The 26,103-nt window shown below is 38.0% G+C and overlaps 1 protein-coding gene across 1 annotated transcript in view; it reads left to right on the top strand.

The window, feature by feature from the left end:
- The window catches only part of GRM1 (glutamate metabotropic receptor 1), a 371,895-nt gene that overhangs the window by 332,347 nt on the left and 13,445 nt on the right, over positions 1-26,103 (top strand). Inside the window, exon 7 of the mRNA XM_046670628.1 lies at positions 5,141-6,071. Coding sequence (XP_046526584.1) covers positions 5,141-6,071 — 931 coding nt within the window. The remainder of the gene's footprint in view (positions 1-5,140; positions 6,072-26,103) is intronic.

Raw genomic sequence — 26,103 nt, 5'->3', positions numbered from 1 at the left:
TCTTCAGCAATATTAAGGTTCCTTTTTGCTTATCCAGAGAGTTGGGAAGAAGATAGCCTTGGGTAATTTAAATATTCAAGTGAAAATGTCCCAATATCACTAGATTGGTAAGTTGGAACATGCTAGCTAAGACCACAAAATCTAGTCTATTTTAACCATTGTAAGTATTGGGGCTTTTCAACAGGGGAAAGCTTCAATCCATCCAGAAAATAAACACACTATTTAAAGTGGTACATATTCATAAACCACAGAGGCAGACAACAGTATACAATCCATTTGCCATTATTCAAAATGTCCTTTTGCAATTATATCAGTCAATGGCCCTATCTTTACAATTTTTCCAGATTAATTTAATTACAAATGAAGCAGGAACTTGCTATATCTGCTATCTTGAAAATATTTTCCCATTAGTGTTTAATTTTGGGGCTAATTTGTCCCTACTCGGATGAGTTCCTTCATTTTTTTTCCATCAGGATTTTATCCAGCATCTATTGGATATTTTATCTGGTGCTACCAGATAGCCATTCTGGTTTTATCAGATATTATCCTCATGGATCTTGCAACACAATCACTGTGGCATTTTTTTAAGAATCTATTTTCCGGCCAGATTTTTTGTATCTATAATTGAATCCTTGAACTTCTCCATGGATTTGTTATTACTAATAAATTATTTGCTGCCAGCTGACTGCTGACTCGTCAGTTTAGCGTGATAATCTCTATAATATTTCTTTTATATTTCTAAGGTGTTTTTATAGTGTCTATAGCTTTTACAGCATCATTCTTATTGTGAGTCTCAACCTTTATGGCAGCAATTATTTTATATAACATCAATATATCAAGAAATTAATATTATTTTTCTAAGAGTGCCTGAAGATCTTTTTAAAAAGTTATTTCTATATGATGTTAAACAAGTGAATTATTCTGAAAGCATACCAGCTATTAGTTTCTATATCTGCTCTTTTCTTTTGATGATTTGTTAAGCCACAAGAAAGCTATGATTCACTTATTAGAAAACTTTAGATTGAGGTCAAGTATTGCATTTTATAATACTGACTAGACTACTTACTGTATATTAAACCTAGTAGTTTCCCTTTTTATCTTCACTATAAGTAAAACAATATTAAGTCAAGATTCAGTACTGGGGTGTTAATCATTACCTCCTGGGTAGGGACACTGCTTGAATGACATCAACTCGATTCTGAGATTCTCCACCATTGATTAATGTTTCTAGAGCTGCTGCATTATGAGCATCACATCAGTGGGTAGGAATATGGAAGGGGAAGTAACAACAATTCATAATTAGCTAATTAACTAGTAGAGTGTTGGATGTTTCTGTTAATAGTAGGGATTTATTATGTATGGTAACGTTAGACTTAAACACCTTGTACAAAACCTAAAGATATTTTGAACAATTTAGTTTATGCCGGCAATTATCCTTAGGAGAGAAGACTAAGCATTGCCTATTGAATTAAGAGGTCGGCTCTAATGAGTGAATTAGTTATCTAATGCTGTGTAAAAAATTACTTCAAAATTCAGTAGATTAAAACAGCACACGTTTCTTATCTCTCTGTCAGTCAGGAATATTGGCACAGTTTAACTGGGTCTTCCACCTCATCATCTTTCAGGAGACTAAAATCGAGGCATCAGCTAGGGATGGGGTCTATTCTGAAGGCTTGATTGTGGAAGGGTCCACTTTCAAACTCACCTGTGTGGTGGTTGGCAGGATATAATCCTCAAAGATTGTTAGACTGAAGGCTTCAGTTCTTTGCTGGTTGTTGGGTGGGCACTGCTCTTAATTCCTCGCCTTGTGAATCAGCAACACGGCAGGTCATTTCATCAGAGCCAGCAAGAATCTCCTACCAAGATGAAAGTCATTATCTTATGTAACCTAGTTTTGGGACCAACACCCCATCAACTCTGCTGTACTCTATAGAAAAGAAACAAGTCATAGGCCTTGTTCATACTCAAGGGGAGAGGATAACACATGGACACGAATCCCAGGAGGGGCATCATTGGGGACCATCTTAGAAGCTGTCTACCATAATGAGCAATGGTTCTTTGATATGTGCTATGCTGTCAAGTTAATACGTCTAGATCATGGCGTAGCATTTTCATATATATACAAAAAAGGAAAGATTGATGAGAATCTAGGTAGCTAGGACAAACTGTGTGCTTATGTGCTCTGTTCCAATCCATCTTCCTATTTCTGTGGAGTTTCATCCACAGGGATTCTGAGACAAAAGCTATTTTTTGGATAATTTCCTAAATTATACATAGTGTAGATATTTTCATGACTAGAGCAGCTATAATTTGATCATGTGTAGGAACTGTAATATATCTTGTCTGGAAGTAAACCTACTGATTAAATTTATGGGTTTTGTGCCACAGAGAATAATGTATTCTTCCAATAATAATCTCAAAATACCAGTTATAGGTTGGGGCATAAGATTGTTAAAGATTTTCACTAATTGAGTGGTTTTATTAAACCAAAGTATCTGATGTTCTATGAATAGTGAGATTATTGGTAGACATAAAGGCACCTATATCAATAAGAAAGAGGTCATGCTTCCCTTCCTAGTTCGGAAGAAAGACAGGGAGTTCTTGGGTGCCAGTGTCTCCCGTGGAGTTGTCATTGGACGGATTTTAGGTAGTTGTCCCTTTTAGTTTGAGCTAATGTGGGACATTGGCTTTTTAAATGGTACTTCTGTTTGTGTCTATAGTTCTTTTAACAACGGGCTCCCAAATCATAGAATAGAGGTCTTTTTAGTTGTTTTACCCAAAGATACATAATTATATTGTTTCCTAGCTTATTTAATCTCTAAATCTATCTGGAAATGTATCGGATACTTTCTAAGTTGATAATTTTACATTTTAACTCTTTTTTTCTGTTTGATTCCCCTAATTCAGGTCTGGGTCTATTTACAGAAAAAGAAGATATAGTCCTTATGTCAGCTGTTGAGTCTGCCTTAGAATTGTTTGAAGGTTTTCTAAAGTCTTTCATCTTTCTTTAGTTTATAGTTTTGAATAATATAAATACAATTTCAAATCTTTCAAATTTCAAATATAAATTTGAATCTTGACTAAAGAAAAGCTTCTGAAATTTCCTTATGTAATGTATTTTTTATTTTTACTTTTTAAAATTTTATACCACTGGGTTGTTTAAATTTTACCTGGGGCATTTAAACATTTTCCTCCAGGAGGCTAACAATTAATGAATTAATTGGTACATGTCCATAGCGCAGGACAGCGAATATCTAATAAAAATCCTAAATTCTGCAGATAATATTGTGCCTGTATCCCTGAAATTTCAGAAAATTATTAATTATAGCTCTTAATTTAGTTCCAGACCAGGGTTTTCATTCAACTTCCATATATCTGACTTATATTCTAGAAATTCAAACTACGGTGCTCTTTTCTAATGAGAAGTCTGAGAACAGAATATCTCATTTACAAAACCAGGTAAAGTTGCATAGAAAAAGAGAAATACAAAGAGGGTAGCTTTCAGAAGTTTACAAGGGCCTTGACAAAGCCTACATTGGAATTGGAATTTTATTTTGCAAGCTCCGTATCCCAGTTAAAGGAGCTGAATATTGACTATTTAGCAGTTTAATCCCTAGTTTGTCTACAGCCCCTCTTAAATGTTTTAATTTCTTGATTGTGCCATATCAGAAGTCCCTTCTAAGGGTCATTGTTATACTAAATATCTATCTATCTACCGTCTATCTAATTAATCATCTTTCTAAACTTTATCAAGGAAATGAGAAGATTTAGGATTAAAATCTGGCTTTCCGTAGGAAGCCGAAGTTCTTGCAGGAAGAGGTTGAGACTTTGACAGAGACAAACCCAAGAGACACAAGGGAGCGAGGCCACTTTGATCAGGCAGGAGTGAGTGCTTGGGAATGGCTGGTGCTCATTGTTAGGAGGGAGTCTGTTTCGGATTGGCTGGTTATCAGAAGCAAGGGCTGACAGCGACTGGGTGGCATGGGGGGAGCTGCTGTTGACTGAACAGGTTTAAAACAGGTTCTGATGGTTCCTTATTCCCATGGCTGCAAAACGATGAAACTCTTCCTAAATTTATGGAAATATTTTTGCTCTCACAATTTGGGAAATATTGGCCCAGACCAAACACAAAATCCTGCGAAGGGGTTGTCTCCAGGACCTGACCAAACTCTCTCTGTCTCTGAAATACAAAACAGGCTTTGTTCTCCAACTCTAGGGAAGGATAAGCAAGCTTTTAAGAACATAGCATTCCTTTCATACCTCTCCTTTCAAGAGATGGTGAGGGGAGATTTCATTCTTTCTCGGTGTGTCTATTAGAAGCTGATAACTCAGACCCTCATATGACACATACAGATCATACATGACTGAAGGGGGGATATTTAAGGTGAGTAATATAATATGTGCTAAATATGAAAGTGCAGCTTCTTCTAAAGAATTCGAATGAAATTTATGTTTACAATACTCTGCTGGCCAAAAAATACTTGTCTTTGGTCTGGACTTGCCTCTAGACAATAGCCACATAAAAATAAAAATTTTGTCAGTTCGTTTCTTACTAACTTATTCCATTGCATTATCACCATTTAACCTTCACTGGAAACACAGTTTTAACTTCCTTCTTTTTCTTTCTTTTTCTGAAAGTGTGGAATCAAATTCCACCCACAGAGTGGCATCCATTTATAATGCTGGTGTTGAAAGAAAAGATTATTTTTATAGGTTCAAGTATGTCACATTAGGTTTGTGATGAGATTAGGTTGGGAATATGATTATCCAGGGAAGACAGTGATGCGTCTTTGTTTGTGTAATAGTGATTTCTTATTTATTTTTTTGGTGAGGAAGATTCGCTCTGAGCTAACATCTATGCCAATCTTCCTCTATTTTGTATGTGGGATGCCTCCACAGCATGGCTGATGAGTAGAGTAGGTCCATGTTGGGGATCTGAACCCATGAAACCAGCTGCCAAAGCTGAGCGCTAACTACTTGTCAATGGGGCTGGCCCTAGTGAAGCATTTTTTAAAAGCATTAAGATAACATAAATCATGGAAGATGCAAATATAGCTACGTCTCTGCTAACTAGTAAACGTTGTTGTTATTGATCCGTAGAAATCTTGCAGTCGTTCTAAAGCTATTTTTCTCATCACAGGCTGTGAACCCATTCCTGTCCGCTATCTTGAGTGGAGCAATATAGAATCCATCATCGCCATCGCCTTTTCCTGTCTGGGCATCCTTGTCACCTTGTTTGTCACCCTCATCTTTGTGCTGTACCGGGACACACCAGTGGTCAAATCCTCCAGTCGGGAGCTCTGCTACATTATCCTTGCTGGCATCTTCCTTGGTTATGTGTGCCCTTTCACTCTCATTGCCAAACCTACCACCACGTCCTGCTACCTCCAGCGCCTCCTGGTTGGCCTCTCCTCTGCCATGTGCTACTCTGCTTTAGTGACCAAAACCAACCGCATCGCACGCATCCTAGCTGGCAGCAAGAAGAAGATCTGCACCCGGAAGCCAAGATTCATGAGCGCCTGGGCCCAGGTGATCATTGCTTCAATCTTGATTAGTGTGCAGCTAACCCTGGTGATAACTCTGATCATCATGGAGCCCCCCATGCCCATTCTGTCCTACCCAAGTATCAAGGAAGTCTACCTTATCTGCAATACCAGCAACCTGGGTGTGGTGGCCCCTCTGGGCTACAATGGACTCCTCATCATGAGCTGTACCTACTATGCCTTCAAGACCCGCAATGTGCCCGCCAACTTCAATGAGGCCAAATACATTGCCTTCACCATGTACACCACTTGCATCATCTGGCTGGCCTTTGTGCCCATTTACTTTGGGAGCAACTACAAGATCATCACTACCTGCTTTGCAGTGAGCCTCAGTGTAACGGTGGCCCTGGGGTGCATGTTCACTCCCAAGATGTACATCATTATTGCCAAGCCCGAGAGGAACGTCCGCAGTGCCTTCACCACCTCTGATGTAGTCCGCATGCACGTTGGCGATGGCAAGCTGCCCTGCCGCTCCAACACTTTCCTCAACATTTTCCGAAGGAAGAAATCGGGGTCAGGGAATGCCAAGTGAGTTATCTGACCTGGGTTCACCTCCTTCTCTCTCTCTCTCTCCCTCTCTCTCTCTCTCATTCTCTCCATCCTTTCTATTTTCTTCTATTTGTCTAAATCATTTTCTTCCATTCCTCCAATGTTTTTCACTTTCTAATCTTTTCTCTTTTTTCAAATCTCACATTCTGTTGCAGTAGGAATGTAATTTTAAAAGTCTTTTTTGTTTTCATTCTTTTGGAAGAGCAAGGAGATGAAGCAACAGCCAGCTAAGCATATTCTTATCCTTACCTAGAAGCTGCAGTTTCTATTCTGCCAATAATTTTTTCCTTTCACGTGAGTCCTCCCTCAATGGAGCACCAACACATCTCTGGGGTCTGGGTGAGAGATGCAAACTCTAGTTCTAATTTCTTGTTCAGACCATTATTCTAGAGCCACATCTCTACTATTCTGGGGTGGAGAGGAAGAAAATTAAGCCCCTGGGGAAATTTAGGCATTTCAAAATTTGACTGCCACTGAGCACCAAGTATGTCCTAAAGCGAGTTCCCTTAAGCAACTGTCTTACCATGACCCTCTTATTTATTAAACTTTAATGCATGTTTTAATAAAGACAGTCCATAATGCTACACATGAATTGAGCTCTCTCTACTGCAAGGCCACGATTAGAATGGTTTCCTAGCCATAAAACACCCAAAGAAACAAGGAATCAGATAAAGCTGATGAGCCCCGAACTCGAGAGTCAGTAAACATGAAGGTCCAGATTATTTCTATTCTGGTAATTCTTCTGAGTAGTTTGTGTAATAAACATTTTCCTGTCTTCTTCCTGACTCTCTTTTGCAAGGCAGCATATGTTAAAATTTGCATGTGTCATCTCTTTCTAAGACTCATGAAAACAAATTTCATGTAACATCTACAATTTTAAAAACGGTAAGGATGCTTGGGGTTCTAAAGGTAATTCTATTATCCAAAACTTAAGCAATTTTATTCATTAGTAGCATTAATTCTACTTTTTGAAACAATCCTTTGAGTGAAGAATTTTAATAGTAATAATTAAAAATATACATTGTTTTACAACTATTTCACCCACCTGAACGAGTCAGCAGGGTAAGGGGGATGGGTGTTATCCTCCCCCATTTTGTAGGTGAGGAAACTAAGCCACCGTGCATTTGTGTGACTCATAAGTGTAATTCTACTTAGTTAGCCATTCTTTGTTTAGGTCTTAACTGGTACAAAATTTCTCACCTAACATATGTCAAAAATTCTACATGCCTTAAACTTCTGGGTTTTGTATTTTTACTTGCCAAGCAGCACCCTAGGCATTTTTTTACAGAATCATATAATTGGTTTGAGGAACAGGTGAAGGAATCTATGGGAAAATATATTTTTAAAATCCGTAGAGTTATTATTTCAAATAAAGACCCCTAAATTTTTGCAGTGTTAAGGATGAAGCTAATAATTTATGCCTACTTTTTAAAGCTGTATCAGTTTCAAGTTCTTCATAAGATGCTGATCATAAAAGTTGCTTTGTCATCTTTTTTTCCTTGCCATGGCTTTTCATGCTAGCCAACATCCCCTTAATAGCAGCCTCCTGGCAGGGAGTTATCAGCAAGCCAAAAAGCAAAACAACAGGAGAAAAAAAACAAAACAGAGCACAGTCACAGAGTCCAGATGTAGAATGGTATCATAGCAATTTTCATTAAGAGGGAAGGAATGGGTGGAGACAAAATGAAAAGAAAGGAGAAAACACACTTCAAGCTGGAATGTTTGCAGAGGCTAAGAGATTTCCCTTATCACGTCCCATATGGCTTTATGAAGGCTCCATTCCATCATCCACCATCATCCGGCTCCACGTTTCTAAATTTTCTCCTTTTATTATGTTTCTTCAGAAACTTTCATATGATTTTTAGTCATGGGTCAATTCTGAAAGATTTCTCCTAACCATTTAATGAAAAGAGGGGACCTATGTGATAAGTATAACTTGTGTTGGTACCTTGGAATATGCATTTTTGAAAGCTCTCTCAGGGATTCTACAGACAGACAGACATGGGCACCTGTCCAAGAGAGCAGTGACTAGTGAACAGTGTACAGCGCTTGCTGCTGGAGTAAGCTGACGTCACGGTAATGGTGCTCAGCCCTTCCATAGCAGCCGGGCATTACTGTACCTTCTGATCAGCTTCTCACACCTTCCACTGCTTTCCTTGTAGGCTGAGAATGTTCCCTTCACTGTTATGAATTTAAAAATTAATTTCATTTGGGTTCCTGCTTTTAAGAGGAAAACCATCTTCTTCTAAACTGAATTTATTGTCTAGGAAGTGCTGGTTTTACCAGTAAACTGCTTATCTATTAGCTGTAATTTATCAAGCACCACCATATTTTTACAGTAATCATACACTTCTAATTAATAATTATAATGTGCAGCTTTCTTAATATGATCAGTATCTTCTCCAAGTGTACCAAACAGCTGAGCTGAACTACAGAGGTCATTTGAAGCTAAACTTCTGTGGAAAACAACCATTTATTTACTCATTTTTCTCATTTATTCTGCTGCGGCTTCTCTTCTAACTCTCTACGAAACTATAATTTTAAAATGTAACAATAATCGGAGTGCCTATGTTTTTACCTTTTTTATTGACGTTTTCTGTTTTCCTGGTTTGTCTCCAAAGTTACAGAGACCACAAACAATCTAATATTTTCTGTAGCAACAAAAATCTAGAAGAGTTTTGCCAAATGAAGCAAGGGCTGAGGACTCTGGAGAACACTCTGGATGTGTGATTCCTGCATTTATGGGCACTGAGGGCGCTCAGCAGCCTCATATGCAGCTATAAACACAGAGCAGATGCTGTAATGAAGAGCTTCCAACTGCTCTATCTGTTTGAGTATGATTCTGAGGAGTTGCAAGGCCAACTACCTTCTCATAACAGGCTGTTTTGGAGATACACAGGAGGGTAAAAGTTGTGTGTCTGTTTTTCCATAGTTTACTTCACTTTGTTATTTTACTTTTGCAAGCCAAATATCTGACACAAACAAAGGTTTAGGCATTTGCTTTATATTTTCTGAAATGTAATTTAGGAGGAGTTTAATCAATAAATTGGGTGTTTGGATAACTTGAGTTACTTATAGTAACGAGTCCTATTAAGCATAATCCTACCCTGGAAGAACAACAGAATAGTATAATTGCCTTTGACATCTCTAATTCCTTTAACTGTTAACTTAATGTATTTGAGTGGGAAAATATTCAGGCTTAAAGTAATATAAAGATGTTGGTAAAATTCTCCTTCTTGGCAATAGAAAAAACAAGCAATCCATGGAAATTCATAATTAAATAAATTATTTAGATCCAAATTATTTATCACTTCCTTTTAAAGCAAAATGAGTTAACATTATGCAACTGAAAAAATAAAATATTATGCAAATGACATGCTGCCCTAAAAAAAACCCGGTTATATCAATGATTAAATGTCAAACTAACATTTCTAGTTATTTTCCCCAACGACTGCCAAATAATTTGGTGGTACATGGAGCTGAAATGTGGCAATGTGCTCCTATGACCTTTTGCATTATAACTGTATGCAAAACTAAAAGCAGTTAACAATCACTAAAAAAGGCATTGGATTGATGCAAGGAAGTACTTTTAAATCATAGGTTTCCACGTAAATAGACTATTAGGATATTCCTGTGATTGTTTCTTACGCATTCGAAAATATGTTTTTATTGAGTGCAAAAGCTAAGTGAAACATTAATTGAAAGATGTTCAATGGAAACTTTCTTCTTGGTCTACTAGACACATTTTTTGTACACCAGTCAAGCCCGCATCATTAGTGATTAGGCCCTGGGTAAGCATTTTAATTTGTCTTTCCTCCTTTGATTTTGAAAGGAAATATGATAGTGAGCCAATAGATAATCACAATCAAACAGACAGAACATATTCTCTTTCATAGAAGGAACTCATTCACTATTCTACCTTGTAAATGAGAAAATCTGTCATTTTGAAATTATTTTTCCCTTAGTCATACAATAAATGGTCTTAAAAGTTACTGTAATTCTTCTCTTGACTTTATAATAAATATCAGAAGATTTTATTGAAGTACTTGTCAGAAAATTTTACTACTTGATAGTAACATTTATGGAGGATCGAGCTTTCATTCATTCATTTATTCACTCAATCCTTGTTTCAACAACAAGCTTAAAGGCACTTAAATACTTGATATGATGCTAGATAATATTCAGGATAGAAAAGATAGAAGAGGCAGGCACTGACTGCACCAGTCTTGCAATATAGTAAGGGAGATGCTCAGGAATATAACTACCTAGTGGGTTAGATGCCATAATAGGGGACCAGGAGAACATTTTGAGCGTCCAGGAAAGAAAGACATTATGCCCAGCCAATGGAAAAGCATCTGTGGAAGAATAGGGAAAGAGTTCTTAACAAAAGTGGCATTTGAACTTGACCTTAAAGAATGTTTTCAACAGGAGAAATCATGCTATGATGAGACTTTTTCACATACAGAAAATAATGTAAGTGAAGATTCAGAAATATTAATGCACTTTCATGCCATGACATGAAATCTGGTATGAATGAAGTAGGTGGAGAGGTATAGTGGTGGGTAAATTTGTAACTGCAGAAAGAGGACAGATTATAGATGAGGATCAATGTTCTAAGAAGAAATCTGGGTACTTTTTATATAAACCACAAGTGCATTAAAGATTTTTGTGAAGTTTTGTGATCATGTGTAAGCTTTATGGGAAGAGATTGTCTATAGAAAGACTAGTTGACAGAGTGCTACAATAGTCCAAATGACAGGTTAAAAATAAAATCTTTAAACTAGAGCAGTGGAATGAAAGTCAAACCCATGTATGCATATGAAACAGTTTTCTGAGCTCAATTCATTAGAACTGGAAAGGTTTGGGGAAAGGTAGGAAGGAATGAAAAATAGAATACAACTCTGATGATTTTAACCTGGGTGATTGGAAGAACTCAGTTACCATAAAAACAGATAGAGAATACAGGAGTAGGACTGGGGAGATGTTGAAGAGTTGGGTTTCAGACTTCTCGATTGAAAATGCTGCAAAGCATCCAAATAGAAGCATCCATAAGGTATCTAGAAACTTGTCAGGAGCTCAAGAGAAAGGTCTGAGCCAAAGCTCTGGATTTGAAGGCTCAGTTGTCAGAACGTTTAAAGTGGCCCAAAGAGTGGTTATGACATAAGACAAGAAGAAAGCAGGAGGAAGAACATTAGAGAACACTTGTGCTTAAGAGATAAGATAAATTAGGAAAATCTGAAGGCAATTGAACAAAATATAATCAGAAGGAATGGGGAATCAGGAGGATTGAGTATCATGAAAACCAAAGCTGTGTCCTCGTCAGCTTGAGTTGCCGTAGTAAAATCCTGCAGACCAGGTGGCCTAAACGACATTTGTTTTCTCACAGTTCTGGAGGCTGGAAGTCCAAGATCAGGGCGCCAGCAGGCTTGATTTCCGGAGAGACCTCATCCTTGGGTTGCAGGCAGCAGCCTTCTAGATGAGTGCTCACATATTGTCTTCTCTGTGCAAGCATGGGGGGAGAGAGAAAGAGGGAAGACGAGGAACAGAGAGCTGTCTGGTGTCCCTTCTTATGAGAATACTAATCCCATATGAGGTCCCCACTCTCATGACCTCATCTAACCCTAATTACCCCCCACAGGCTCCACCTCCTGTACCAGCACACTAGAGGGTAGGACTGCGACATCTGAATTTGAGGGGGACACAAACATCCAGTCCATAATAGACTGTTTCAAGAAGACGGAACTTGGGATCTTTGGGATCCCCAAGGCTGGAGACCCTACGGTTAAACTTGACTGTTCTCAGTGGTGTGATGTGGGTAGAATTTCTGTTGCAATAAGTTGAGCCATATGGCATTAAAGGAATAAAAAGTTTAGACAGCATTTAAGAAGGCTGGAGAAGAGGGAGGCGACGTGTAATTGGAGAAATTGAAGCTTGCTTGTAATAGCTGAGAAAGGAGGCAACACAGAAAGAAAAACTGAAAATATAAAAGAGAAATCATCTAGTTCATGCTCAGTAGCCTGACCCAGAACTGTGCATTACAGTAGGGCAATCTGACACTGACAATTGTGACAGTGGAGCGCCGCCTCTAAGAACACGCTGGTTTTGGTTAATGCTTGTTCTCACTTAGCTACACGTGTGTTGTTTGACATTAAAAACAGAATGAAAACATCAGGCAGGAAACTTATAGGAATTTTAATTAAAACATGAAAATACAACTCTTACTTTTGATTTTATCAGACCTCTGGACTTACAAACATTGATTTTAAGATTTGAGAAGGGATAAATGAGGGAAAGTCTGGAAAGTACTGTGTACTTTCCTGGAATTTTTGCTGGAGCTAGAGGATTTGCAGCTCAGAAGTAGAGGTTGTTTGTAGCAGAAAGAAGGGCATTGTGTATCCAGAGCCAGACTTGGTGGGGATGAAGCAGGTACCTGCTAGAATGGGCTAGAATTCCTTGGATCTTTCCCTGACAGCCAGTTGCAGTGCCTGAGCCTAACAGCATGAGGATTTTGTTTGAGCTAAAGCCGTATGTCCCTTGATAAACCAAGCCAAAATGCCTTCATTCCATGAAAGATGTAACACTTTATCACCTAAAAGTGCGTTAGCTATAACTACAACGAAAACAGATAAGTAAGTTGTACATGAAGGAGTCGCTGATGTGAGAAGCCACCCAGAGAGGCCACGGGACTAAGTGCAGGGAAAGGGTGAATGACATTAGGTCAAGAGAGGATGGACACCACTTGCCCCCCATCAGGTGAGGCAAACTTGCCATCACCATTCTTTCCTGGTTTCTTCCTCTTGTAAATAGTATACTCATTCTGCAAATAACACAGAAATGGCCACTTTTGTTACTTATATTTTACATTTTCAACTTCTATACTGAGACCATGGGTCACAGATTATGCTACAGCTGCAAAAAGAACAAAATTCCTTTTGAATATAGGTCATCCTTTGTATTTCTTTGAAACTCAAATAAACTTGCATGACTGATACATATTCAAGTTCTCAAACAATATTTTATCCTCATATGTTAATAATATGTAGTTTCTAAACTGAACGCAGACATATTCTATATAAATATCCATCACGGTCCAGGGAGGTACATATTACAGCATTGTGCAAATAAAGAAACTAAGGCTTGAAAAGTTCAAGGCCGTTTTTTGGGTTTTTTTTAATTCTGCTGAGGTCATATTGGCCTATAACATTGTGTAATTTCAGGTGTAAATCACTATATTTCAGTTTCTGTATAGACTGAATCGTGTTCACTACCAATAGTCTACTTTTTATCTATCACCATACATATGTGCACTCTTATCGCTTTCACTCTCTCTCCACCCCCTTCCCCTCTGGTAGCCACTAATCTGTTCTCTTTGTCCATGTGTTTGTTTATCTTCCACAAACGAGTGAAATCGTATGGTGTTTATCTTTCTCTGTCTGACTTATTTCACTTAGCATAATACCCTCAAAGTCCATCCATGTAGTCACAAATAGCACAATTTTGTCTTTTTTTATTGTTGAGTAGCATTCCATTGCATATGTACATAGACCACATCCACATCTTCTTTATCCATTCATCTGTTGATGGGCATTTGGGTTGCTTCCACATCTTGGCTATTGTGAATAACCCTGTGATGAACACAGGGATGCATAAATCTCTTTGAATTGTTGGTTTAATTTTCTTTGTATAAATACCTAGTAGTGGGATGGCTGCATCATATGTTATTTCTGTTTTTAATTTTTTGAAAAATCTCCATACTGTTTTCCATAGTGCCCACATCAGTTTGCATTCCCACCAGTAGTGTATGAGGATGCCCTTTTCTCTGTATCCTCTCCAACACTTATTTCTTGTCTTGTTAATTATAGCTATTCTGACAGGTGTGAGGTGATCTTTCATCATACTTTTTATTTGCATTTCCCTAGTAATTAGTGATGTTGAACATCTTTTCATGTGCCTGTTGGCCATCTGTATATCTTCTTTGGAAAAATGTCTGTTCATATCATCTGCCCATTTTTCATTTGGGTTCGCTTTTTTTGTGGTTGAGTTGTATGAATTCTTTACATATTTTGAAAATTAACTCCTTGTTGGATACATAATTTGCAAATATTTTCTCAGAATTGATGATTGTATTTTCATTTTGTTGATGGTTTCCTTTACTGCGTAGAAAATTTGGGGCTGATATAGTTCCATTTGTTTGTTTTTTCTTTTGTTTCCTTTGCCTGAGTAGACATGGTATTTGAAAAGATACTGCTAAAGCAGATGTCAAAGAGTGTACTGTCAAGGCCATTTTTATAAAAGAAAGAAGTGGAACTAAAATCATTGTTTTCTGGATAAAGTCATTTCTTTTTATGGCTCTAATAGCTGTTTATATTTGTTTACCTCAGTAACGTATTTTTCATTCATGTGTCCAATAAAACCAAAAAGGCCTGGTGTCTGCCATCAAGAAGATCATAGTTTATTGTTATAACACACCATCACAATAAAATCAGGTGAGTGAAATGATAGGAGATGGTATAATGTGGTGATCCAGGGGGATGGGTAAATTTAGAGTCGGAACTTTGAGTGTAGGTGTGTTTTTTTTTTTTTTTTTTTGCAAGGTCCCACTCTATATAACGGATGTTATTTCCTGGTCACCTGTTAAATGAGTATAGCGCAGCGCCTAGCACATAGTAAAATCTCAATAACTGTTAGCTAGTGACATTCAAATTACAAAAATAGGGGAGGGTATATGGAAGTTCACATGCTAATATAAAGCTCTGCATTGTACCTTCATGTAAAGAGACTTCTGGAAACTGGGTATATGCATCATCATTATTATCAGCTCATAATAGCCATGCGATGGAGGCTGGAGGAGCTGTTGAAGGTGGAGGCATGCAAGTGTTACTCTGTGTGACATGTGTGTGAGGAAGGACACCCTGTTTGACAAGGCTTGGCAACCTGTCCGTGCTTGGCCACAGCTAAAGAAAGATGAGGTCATTTGCATTCCATCTGTTAGCCTCAGTGCCCAACGTTACCTACTCAAAAGGGACGCAGGCCAGGTGAGCACTGTGTTTGTAAAGCTAGTTCAAGAGCACAAATATTAACAGCTTGCAGAAGGAAATAACAAAAAAAGTACCAGTGGATTTGGAACCTTCAGATCATGAGAACAGAACCTATATGGTTATTAACTAGACCTCTCTGGCTGCAAATTACAGAAGCCAAGTTAAGCTAGCCTATGCAAAAGGGGGGGGTGGTATTTAATAGAAATATATAAGGAATAATTCCAGGTATCTCGTGGTAACAAGGTTCGGAATGCTTCTAGGCTTCATGGGGTACTGGGCTCCCGAGGAGAAAGGCTCCAGGCCTCCATGTCATCTCCTGTCTCCCTGCATACCTCCTTCATGTTCTCCTGATAGATCTGCTTTATCCATTTCTTGGGCCCTCATGGTCCGTCCAAGGACAACCATCCCAGCGCTCCTGAGTTTACATGTTGTTACAGGTCCAGCTGCCCAGAGAGACTGCTTCAACCCCCCTCCACCAACGTGGTTCTACATAACACAGAGAGAACCTGATTGGCTCAGCCTGGCTCAGGTGGCTATCCCAAGTCAAGTGGTGATGGACAAGGGTGGAGTCACAAAGTATAAAAGTGTCTTCCAGAGGCCCATCACTCCTGTCGCCCGTGGGTCGGATCAGGCAGGCAGTTCACAGAGAAGTGGCTGCAACTGTGACATGAGCAGAAGCCCTGCATGTGTCCATACACAATAATCCTAACTCCATTCCAAACCCCATCCTTTCTTCCTTGGCCTCTGAATAAGTCACGTCTAAGTACCAGCATTTTTTATTTAGAAGAGTTGACATAGAGAAATTACAAACTTACAAGTGGCTAGAATGACTATTATAAATCCCAGTAGACATGCCAGGAAGAAAACGCTTTAGCTTTGATATAGCATTTATTATGAAGGTATGAGGCATACACTTAAACAAATTTAAAAACTGGAAATTGTCTTTGCTAATTTTTTTTTCTTTTTGTGAAGAAGATTGGCCCTGAACTAACATCTGTTTCCAATCTTCCTCTTTTTGCTTGAGGAAGATGTTTGCTGAGCTAACATCTGTGCCAATCTTCCTCTAATTTATGTAGGATCCCACCACAGCATGGCTTGACAGGAGTTCTAGGTCCACGCCCAGGATCCGAACCCACAAACTCTGGGCTGCCAAAGTGGAGCACGCTAACTTAACCACTACCCCACCGGGTTGACTCCTTGTCTTTGCTACTGTTATAGAGATTCCTAGGTATACAGTGCTTCTCAGTTGCCTCAAGATGAACAAACAGAGGGGGGAAAGGTTTTCTTTTGTTTTTTAAAGGAAAATAGATCATTAGGACACTGTCTTCTGAATGAATTAAAATACCTCATAAATTATAAGCCAGCAGAAATATTTATTGTTAACATTGGTTAATAGAATAGGAAAAGAAAATAAGCAAATTTTTAATCAAATTAACCCAAAAATGTGTCTATAATTTGATTTCATTTCAAAGAGGGAAGGGAAACCTCCTATACTTGAAGGCAACCTGACGACCGCTCTGTGCAGATTACCTTCAGGATAAACGAGGAGTGCGCTGCTGACGGAATTAGGCTGAGACCCTGGAGATGCTGCTACACGTGTTGAAAAACAACTGCTTCAAGTAAATCAATAGCAATAGGAAATACTTTCTTTTCCCTGATTTTCCAATTAAAAAAGATGCACTGTTATCTTACTCCTCCTAAACGCTCTCAAACACTGTGGGACTTAACATCATTGTCTGCTTGATCGAACTCTGCACTGCTGATGCTATTTGGCTTAGATGCTTGTAGGATGGGGGCGGGGGGAGGAAAAGTGTTAACAACAATAACGAAAATGAAGACTCGCATCATGAAAGTAGAATAAAAGAAACATGACCGTGGGGCAGCGGTAGGGGCGAGGGAGCAGAAAGCATGGCTGTAGATCTGTCACCAGGCAGCCCTGCGACTTTAGCCATTGATTCTGACAGCGTCTTACTGCAAGCGGTAGTATTTCGAGCGATTCTAACAAGGTTTCATAATTTAGTCCTTTGTTCACGAAAGAATACGGAGGGCTTACTATTTCACAAACTGTGGACAATTTCTGGTGAAGAAATATTGCGTGGTCTGGGACCTCACAGAACTTTGAGTAAAGTGGAGGACACCAGCAAGAAACATGACAGTGACAATGTGACAGGTGAAGTCCTGTGATGAGGATGGAAAGCATGTTCAGGGGCATATAGCAAGGGTCTCCAGTACAGAGTCAGGGAGCTGTAAACAATGGTTCCCATCAGCTGGAAGCCAGACCAACAGTGGGGGAAGGTACAGACAGGGTATTCTAGGCAGAGGACCACTATGTGAGGAGATGGGGAGGCAAGAGAGGCCACAGCATATTAGGAAAATGGAAAAGAAAAGATTCCCTTAGGGCTGACGGTAATTTCCAATAAGAAATAGTTGTTTAGCTCCGAATGTTTAAAGCTAAAAGTTATTCCAGGGCTAATCCTACTGTAAAATCACTTCTGCTCTGGTAGTTGGAACAGTTTCAAGGACTGGTGCACACCTTTTAAGATTGGGAAGAGAAGTAGGAATAAACAAGTGATTTTCAGCCCCTAATGTGTGCCATGCGTTGGGACAAGTGCGGCAAACACTGCGGTGAACAAAACAGATCGGGCCTCTGTGGAAATTGAAATCTAGCCAGAAGACCAGACACTGAACAAGTAATTACAAGTGCAGTGAGTGTTTTTGAGGATAAATACAAGGTGTTACAGGAGTGTCACTAGGAGGATCTAACCAGTCCCAGTGCGTGGAGACTGGAAACGTTCCCAGGAAGAAGCATTATTTAAGCCAAGACTTCTGAAGGAGGAGAAGGCATAGCTAGGAAGGGAAAGGCGCTACTGGGGTAGAGCAGTTGAGGAATCAGCGGTAAAGGCTCTGAGCAGGAAAAACCCTGATGGCTGGGGGAAATGAAGTCATTCCAGGATGCCTGGAGGTGAGAAGGAGGGGAAGTGTGATGAGAAGAGCCTGGGAGGGTCAGCTAAGACCAGGTTATACAGGACCTAGTTAGAGGTCTTAGGAGCTTGGATCTTGTCTTCCGAATAATGGAAAGCCACTAAAGTCAGAAAGCAAGGGTGCTCTGTGATCAGTGAATTGCACATTTTAGAACTAGTACCCCACCCTCAGTGTGGAGGATTCATAGGAGAGCAAGAAGGGAGGCTGAGGCTCTGGGATAAGGCTGCTGCAGGGTCCAGGTGGGAGATTCTAGTGGCCTGACCTAGGGCTTTGACAGTTGGGGGTGAAGAGAGTGAACAAAGAAAAATACTTATGAGGTAAAAATAAAAGTAGCAGTAAGATTGCTCACAAAATTCAATTTTAAGATCCACCTAGAGTCAGCAGAGATATGCAATCATCTCAAGCTTGTTTGGCTCCAAAGCCTATAATATTTGAACAGTTACCAGATTACACGTATTAATGCATCTACTACTTTGTGTGTAGTTCCAAATATTTTTAAATTTCAGGAAAATTTACTTAAACTAAAGTCTTCAGTATTTGTTTCCCAGCTTTGGCTTTTTGTCCTTTTCAAGGATTCCTAATATCTATATATTGAATTTTCTTTTGCTAGCTTCAATATTTAGACTAATCCTTTCTCTCTAATCCTTTTTATTCTTTCATTTTGTACCCTTTTTATTGAAGCCTAATTACATAATTATAGCAATATCCATAGATATTAATGGCAGTTTGATACAATTTAGTTATGTAATATACCCATGTAACCAACATACAATCAAGATATAGAGCATTGCCATTTCCCTAAAAAGTTTGCCCATGTCCCTTTCTGATCTGTTCCATTCTCCTTCTAGAAGCAACCACTCTTCTGATTTTTATATCCCCATAGATTAATTTTACCTGTTCCTGAGCTTCATAAAAATGAAATCGTACATTAGATATTATTTTATGTCCCCGATCTTTCACACAGATTGAGATTTATCCATGTTCTTGTATTGATCAGTGTTTATTCTCTTAATTGCTGAGCAGTGTTACATTGTATGAATATACTAAATTTTATTTAATCTATTCTGTTGCATTTGGGTTGTTGGGCATTTGGGTTGTTTCCAATTCTCACTATTAAAAATAAAGCTCAATCAACACACAGAAACTAATTTTTGTGAACATATATTTTCATTTTTTATAGATATATGCCTAGCAGTGGAACTTCTGGATAAGGCAGGTGAATGTTTAACTTAAAAGAAACTGCCAAACAGATTGCCACAGTGATTTTTCCATTTTATGCTCCTACCAAAAATATATGAGACCCATTTTGTCTTTATACCATTTTATATTTCAGCCATTCTAATGAGTGTGTAGTAGTATTTAATTACAATTATAATTTGCATTTTTATGATGACTAATGATCTTGAGAGTCTTTTTATGTACTTATTGCCCATTTATATACCTTTTTTTTAGAAAAGTCCATCTAAATTCTTGCCTATTTTTGATGGGTCATTTGTAATTTATTATTGGTTTGCAGGGCTTTTTGTAATCCTGATATGAGTTCTTCGTCACATGTATGCATTACAAATATTTTTTCTCAGTCTGTGACTTGACTTTTCGTTTTCTTGGTGGTGTCTTTTGATGAGCGGAAGATGGTAATTTTGATAAGGTCCAATTTGTTATTTTTTCTTTCATGGTTAGTGCTTCTTGTGTTCTGGTCCAGGAAATCTTTGCCTATGCCTAAGACACAAAAAATATTCTCGTATGTTTTCTCCTAGGAGCTTTATAGTTTTGACTTTTACATTTAGTACTGTGGTATATCTTGAGCTAATTTTTATGTACGTTGTAAGGAAGGGATGAGGGTTCATATTTTTTTTAAATGGAAATCCAGATTTCCCAGCTCGAAATTTTGAAAAGACTTTCTTCCCTCATTGCATGACGCTGCTGCTCGTATAAAAATTAAACTGACCACACATGCATAACCCCAAGTATGGACCCTCTATTCTGTTCCATTGATATCTTTATCTATCTTTATGCAAATACCATACCGTCTTGATTACTGAATCTTTATATAAAGTCTTAAAATCAGGTAGGTTAAGCCTTCTGACTTCATTCTTTTTCTCATTATTGTTTTGGCCAATCTAGGTCATTGCCATTATTCAAACTTTCATCATTATGCATGATATTATCTCCAGGTTTTTCACAGATGCCCTTTATCAGGTTGAGGATATACCTTTACACTCCCAGGTTGCTGAGAAACTTGTTATGAGTAGGCACTGGATTTTGTCAAATTCTTTTTCTGGATCAATTGAAGTATCGTGGTTTTTCTCTTACTCTGTGAACATGGGGAAATATGGTGAATTATTATCAAATACTGATCCAATCTTGAATTTCTGATATAGATTCTCCTTTGTCCTCCTCTAATAGTCCACAGGAAATAGAATCTACTTTGTCTGCTATTGATGTAGCTAACAGCTTGATTTTGAGTTAGCGCTTGCATGTTATATCTTTTCCCATCCTTTGATTTTCACTTGTGTCCTTATGTTTAGGGAATGTCTCTCATAAACTGAACATAGATTTAGATTTTGTTTTTTAGTAAGTCTGATTTTGTTGACTTTTAATTACAATATTTAGTTCATTCACATTTGACATAATTGCTGACATAATCATATTTATATCTACTATTTAACTATTTTCTACTTGTGTCACTGGAATGACTACTTCCACTTGTGTCCCATTTTCTCTCCTTTCTTACCTTCTTTGGATTCATCTATTATTTTAATATCTAATTTTCCCATCCATCAACTTGTGACATTTATATTTTTTATTATTCTTTTTATAGTTGCCCTAGAGATTACAATAAGTAGTCCCTAACCTTTTGCAATCTCAGACAAATTAGTATAGTAGTTTTATCACTTTTGAAATAAGGCAAGGATCTTAAAACACCTTAATTGCATTTACTTGGTCTCAACTTTTGTGCTGTTTTTGTCATGCACTTTAATTCCAAACATATTTTGCATACTGTTTTACATTACCATTATTGTTTTGCACAATCAGTGCTGATATATTCCCATATGTTTTTCCTTTATGTTGTATTCCAGTTATGAACTGAGCCGACTTGAGTGTGTATTATAGTTTTGTAAAGCTTGTTCTGCTTCACCTGGTGCATCCTGCTCCGATGGTACAGCTATCCAGGGGTCCTGACTAAGAACTGGGTTCCAACTGTTTACGGGGTCCTTCATTCTTTAAATGTCTAACTCCTTTTTGATTCTTAGTGCTATGAGGCTTCCAAAAACTTTGCTGACTTTCAGCAGCATTCTGCTTAGCTTTGTATCCTTTGCTTTGTGCAGCCTAAAATTTGCAAAATTCTCTAGAGGAAACCCACCAAGTGTTGGTCTCACTTTTCGTTACCTCCCTCTTTCCAGGCTCTTGACTCCTCAAGTCCTGGCTGCCTTGGAAGATTTGGACTCAAATCTTTGTGTCTATAGTCCTGTGAATTTATCAAGTTTCTCGCTTGTTTACCTCTTAGTTAAGACCTTCTGCTTGGATTCTCAGTCTGTTCCCCTGTTGAGACCGAGAATCATCAAATGTCCCAAGGGAAAAAATAGCTTGAAGATTATCTGCTTACCTCTCTAAAGTTCTCTTCATTCCGACATTGGTCTCTTGGATTCTGCTTGCAATGACAGCTTCCCAATATCTTTAAATGATTTTTAAAGATATTTTATCTCTTTTTTTCTAGAGATATTTGGTTTACCCAAAGGTGTTACATCTTAGCTGGAAGCAGAAGTCCTCTTACACCAATTTTATTATCTCCCCTTCCTCTTTCTCAATAGGCTGTGATATGACCAAGATTTCTTTCATGGCTACGGTGACCATACTTCTAATACTGTGGAAGACAGTGTATGGTGACTGCCTGTTCATTTCTTCTTCACGTTTGATGGGTGATGACATGAGAATATTAATGCCTGTGTTTAAAGAGAAATGATAGCATAAGGTAAACTTCAGTAGAAACATATATCTAACATTGGTATCAGAGCTATAGCCAGGAATATCAGAAGCCTCACAAAATTCTAGATTTAATGATCTAAGTCCTTTCTGTTTCCATTACACATTTAATTCTAAGCTTTTACCAAAGTAATAATTTAGTTTTTCAAAACATCCTGAGGTGAATATTTTAGCTGTTGGCAAGTTGTTTTGATCATCTTTTTCTCTCCACCTTTGTGATAATTCAGAGTAAAAGAATAAAAAGATTCATTTTAGTAGTTGGTACCTAAAGTCTATCTGGAAACACAGCAGGATATTTTTCTCTTTTATGTAACTTGTGATTTTTTCTAAGGTTGACCTTTTACTTTCTCATTAGTAAAGATGCCTGTGTGTTAGAAGAAATATTTAAAATATACGTACAATAAAGCAATCTAGTTACAACCTAGAGGCTAAATGTACTCAGTTATAGAATTCGGAAATAAGAAAGACTTCAGTACTAGTTTGCATACAAAATATTAGTATGAATTTCCCAATTCTATAATTTCTATTTGATGTATCTCCTTAGTAGCTCCTCATCTATTTTAATATATATTTTTAGAATTTTTACTTTAAATCTTTTTTTCAGCAAAATAAAATATATTCACAGTTCCCATGTAATACTTTAGTTTTCTGGGGTAAAGCTAAGAGGAGAGAGAATTTTACTCCTGAATTACACATTGCGCTAAATTTCTTTTTGTAATAGCAGTTGCTCCTTATTTTTAATATTGAAAAAGTGATAAATATTCATTGTGGGCAATTTGGAAAATATAGGAAAGCACAAAACAGCTAATAAAAATTACCTACAATTCGGGGCTGGCCCCGTGGCCGAGTGGTTGAGTTCGCGCGCTCCACTGCAGGCGGCCCAGTGTTTCGTTGGTTCGAATCCTGGGCGCGGACATGGCACTGCTCATCAGACCATGCTGAGGCAGCATCCCACATGCCACAACTAGAAGAACCCACAACGAAGAATACACAACTACGTACCAGGGGGCGTTGGGGAGAAAAAAGAAAAAAAAAAAATTTAAAAAAAAAAAAAAAAAAACCTCAATAAAATCTTTAAAAAAAAAAAATTACCTACAATTCTACAAATATACAGAGAAAAACATCATTAACATTTTTACATGTATGTTAGTTTTTACACACACAAGTACATAATACATAATTTTTACCAATTTTTTAAAATTGAAATTTCACTGGATATTTTATGACATGCAATTAGAATTAATTTAGGAATTAGTATTAAAAATAATAAGTGCTTTGGGGGCTGGCCCCGTGGCCGAGTGGTTAACTTCGCCCGCTCTGCTGCAGGCGGCCCAGTGTTTCGTTGTTTCAAATCCTGGGCGCGGACATGGCACTGCTCATCAAACCATGCTGAGGCAGCATCCCACATGCCACAACTAGAAGGACCCACAACGAAGAATATACAACTATGTACCGGGGGGCTTTGGGGAGAAAAAGGAAAAAAAAAATCTTTAAAAAAAAATAATAACCCCTTTGATATCCCTGCAATTACCAAAGTGATGAAGCAGCTGAGGAATATTTCTGGCTTATTTTCATATTAGGAATATTTCTCCATTGTGTTTTGTTTATCTGATCATTCATTCAACTTTTACTATAAATAGGTGGCCATGAGTCTTTGTGTACCCAGGAAAGTCTCAGTTTATTCTTTTTGTCATGGCATAATTTTTAAGAGCACTTCCTTTATTCTTAAAAATAATTGGTTTATATGAGAAATTATATGGTTTCCTTTTATTTCCAAAAATTGGGAGAGGTAAAAGGGGGATAAGGTGACACATAAGGGCAAGTCACAGGGATCTCACCCTCTGATCCGTGGCCTACTTACCATAGGAGATGAGAATTAATGTCACTAACATATAAGAAGAAATGAAAAGTATCTCAGGAGAGATGCAAAGACATGATATACACTGCAACGGGGTCAAGAGCTTGATAAACATCTTAGAATTCTGAAGGAAATATGTGCCAAACTTTGTGAACTTTAGGTTCAGGGAAAAAGATACTAGTTTACAACCACTAGTTTGGTAAAAATTAAGAAATCTGGGAAGAAGACTTTTGCTTCTTGGTAGAATGGAATAGACAGTAGCAGAAGAGCTCCCACAAGAATAATTGGAAAAGCAGTATGAAAGATAAAAACTATTTCTTACAGTATCAGGGAGCTGCTGAAGTGATGAGGATTAGTGAGACTAAGATATTAGAGAGAGGAGAGCTGAGAAGTGAGCAGATGAGCTGCAGTTGGTTTTCCCTGGGGACTTCTGCCAATTCTGGGCACTGGCCAGAGGCTGACAATCCAGGCGTGGCAGCCAGAGTCGATGGAGGGAGGCAAGCAGAAGAGATCTTGTGGCCACATGAGGCTGAAGAGATAAAGCTAAAGCCATGAGAGGCTTCAATGCATGTCCAGCTTCTCACTTAAAATATTTGCTGAGGTCTGCAGTTGGTGGGTCAGAAAGGTTAAAAGATAAGCCAGACAGCTCTGACATATCGAATCTATTTTCATGGAGTTTTTCAATGCTGAGGAGGCAGACCTGCCTGTGGAGAGAACTAGAAAACACTTTTAGCAATTACATAAGACTGGACTGACAAAATTGGAGACTCAAAGTTGTTCAAACACATGGTCAAAGTTCCCCTTAAGACATTTGCCTAATTCTGAAGTCGTGTGTGGTGGGAGGCCAAACTCTAAACTGAAAATCCCTGAAAAGCTGGCCAGAATCTCAGGGTCTCTTAGTGCTGAGGAGACAGAGGGCCATCAGATGAGACGGACTAGTGTGCAGCCAGATGATCTGATGGAAGTCCTGAAAGGACATGGCCTACAGTAGATGGCCTCCCATACAATGTGCAAACTAACTTCAACTCAGCTCCATTCCTGACAGGATTCAGTGGATCTGTCCCCTCTACTCAGCAGAGAAAGTGATGAAGCAACTCTAGCAGAGATAACACCATCTAAAGCCTCTGCAGAATCTTATTCCATATTCATACGATGTCCTATCTGATATAAAATACGTTTAGGCATGGAAGAATCAAGACCACGTAACCAAAGAACCAAGGGGAACAATTAGATTAGACAATAGAAACAGACCTACAGATGATACACTGATCAGTGTTGGAGGATGTTAGAAAACCAAATCGTTATTCTGAACATCGATAAAGAAAAGAGAAGAATCATCCATTTGGATTGTGTTTTCTGTTTGAACTTTACCTCAGTGGAACCAAGTAGCTGATGAGGGGAAGTTCTTCTTTAGTAAAGAATCTAGTTGACAAATGCAGAAGGAATGATAGAATTATATCACTGTTTTGTAATTTTGTAATGAAATAATTGAACTACATAAGGATCATCAATGACTGCTAAAACCGTTAGCTAAAGGACTAATGGGAGTTTTAAAAAGTGTGCATCAGGCTGTAACACCTGAACCCACTGATCAGCCTTAATGTGATCAATACCCAACCCAGTTTATGTGCTTCCTGGTCTGCGATAAAAGGAAGTAACACCACTCCTGAAAACTATTCTCCCGATACGATCCGTTATGAATCTGACCAAGCTTTCAGATCTAACGGTCAACTCAGAGGAAATATAGGTTCCAGAGAAATATGTTAAATGACACTACAGGGACTCAATCAGTAAAAATCCATAATCTGGGAAATATAATCAATATTTCTTCAACAAATAGCAAGCAAAAAGGAGAAGGCTACAATATAGATTTCAAAGACTTAAGAGACTTCTCGACAAAATGCAATGTGCACATCTTGTTTGCATGCTGATTTGAAAATCACAAGTAAAATAAAAACGTGTGAGACAGTCAGGAAAACTCACATAGTGACTAATATCAAAAAATTTAATATCAAATATTAAGGAATTACTATTAATGTATTTTAGGTGTGATATTATTTTTTCCTTTTACTATAAAAATGTGTACTGATATTGTAGGCAGATATACTGAATTATTCATGGATTGAAAGCCATAATGTTTTAGATTTAG

This window comes from Equus quagga, chromosome 8 (genome assembly GCF_021613505.1).
Source record: "Equus quagga isolate Etosha38 chromosome 8, UCLA_HA_Equagga_1.0, whole genome shotgun sequence".
NCBI classification, from domain to species: domain Eukaryota; kingdom Metazoa; phylum Chordata; class Mammalia; order Perissodactyla; family Equidae; genus Equus; species Equus quagga.
The sequence above is the reverse complement of the archived record's forward strand: the minus strand, read 5'-3'. Positions and strand labels throughout refer to the sequence as shown.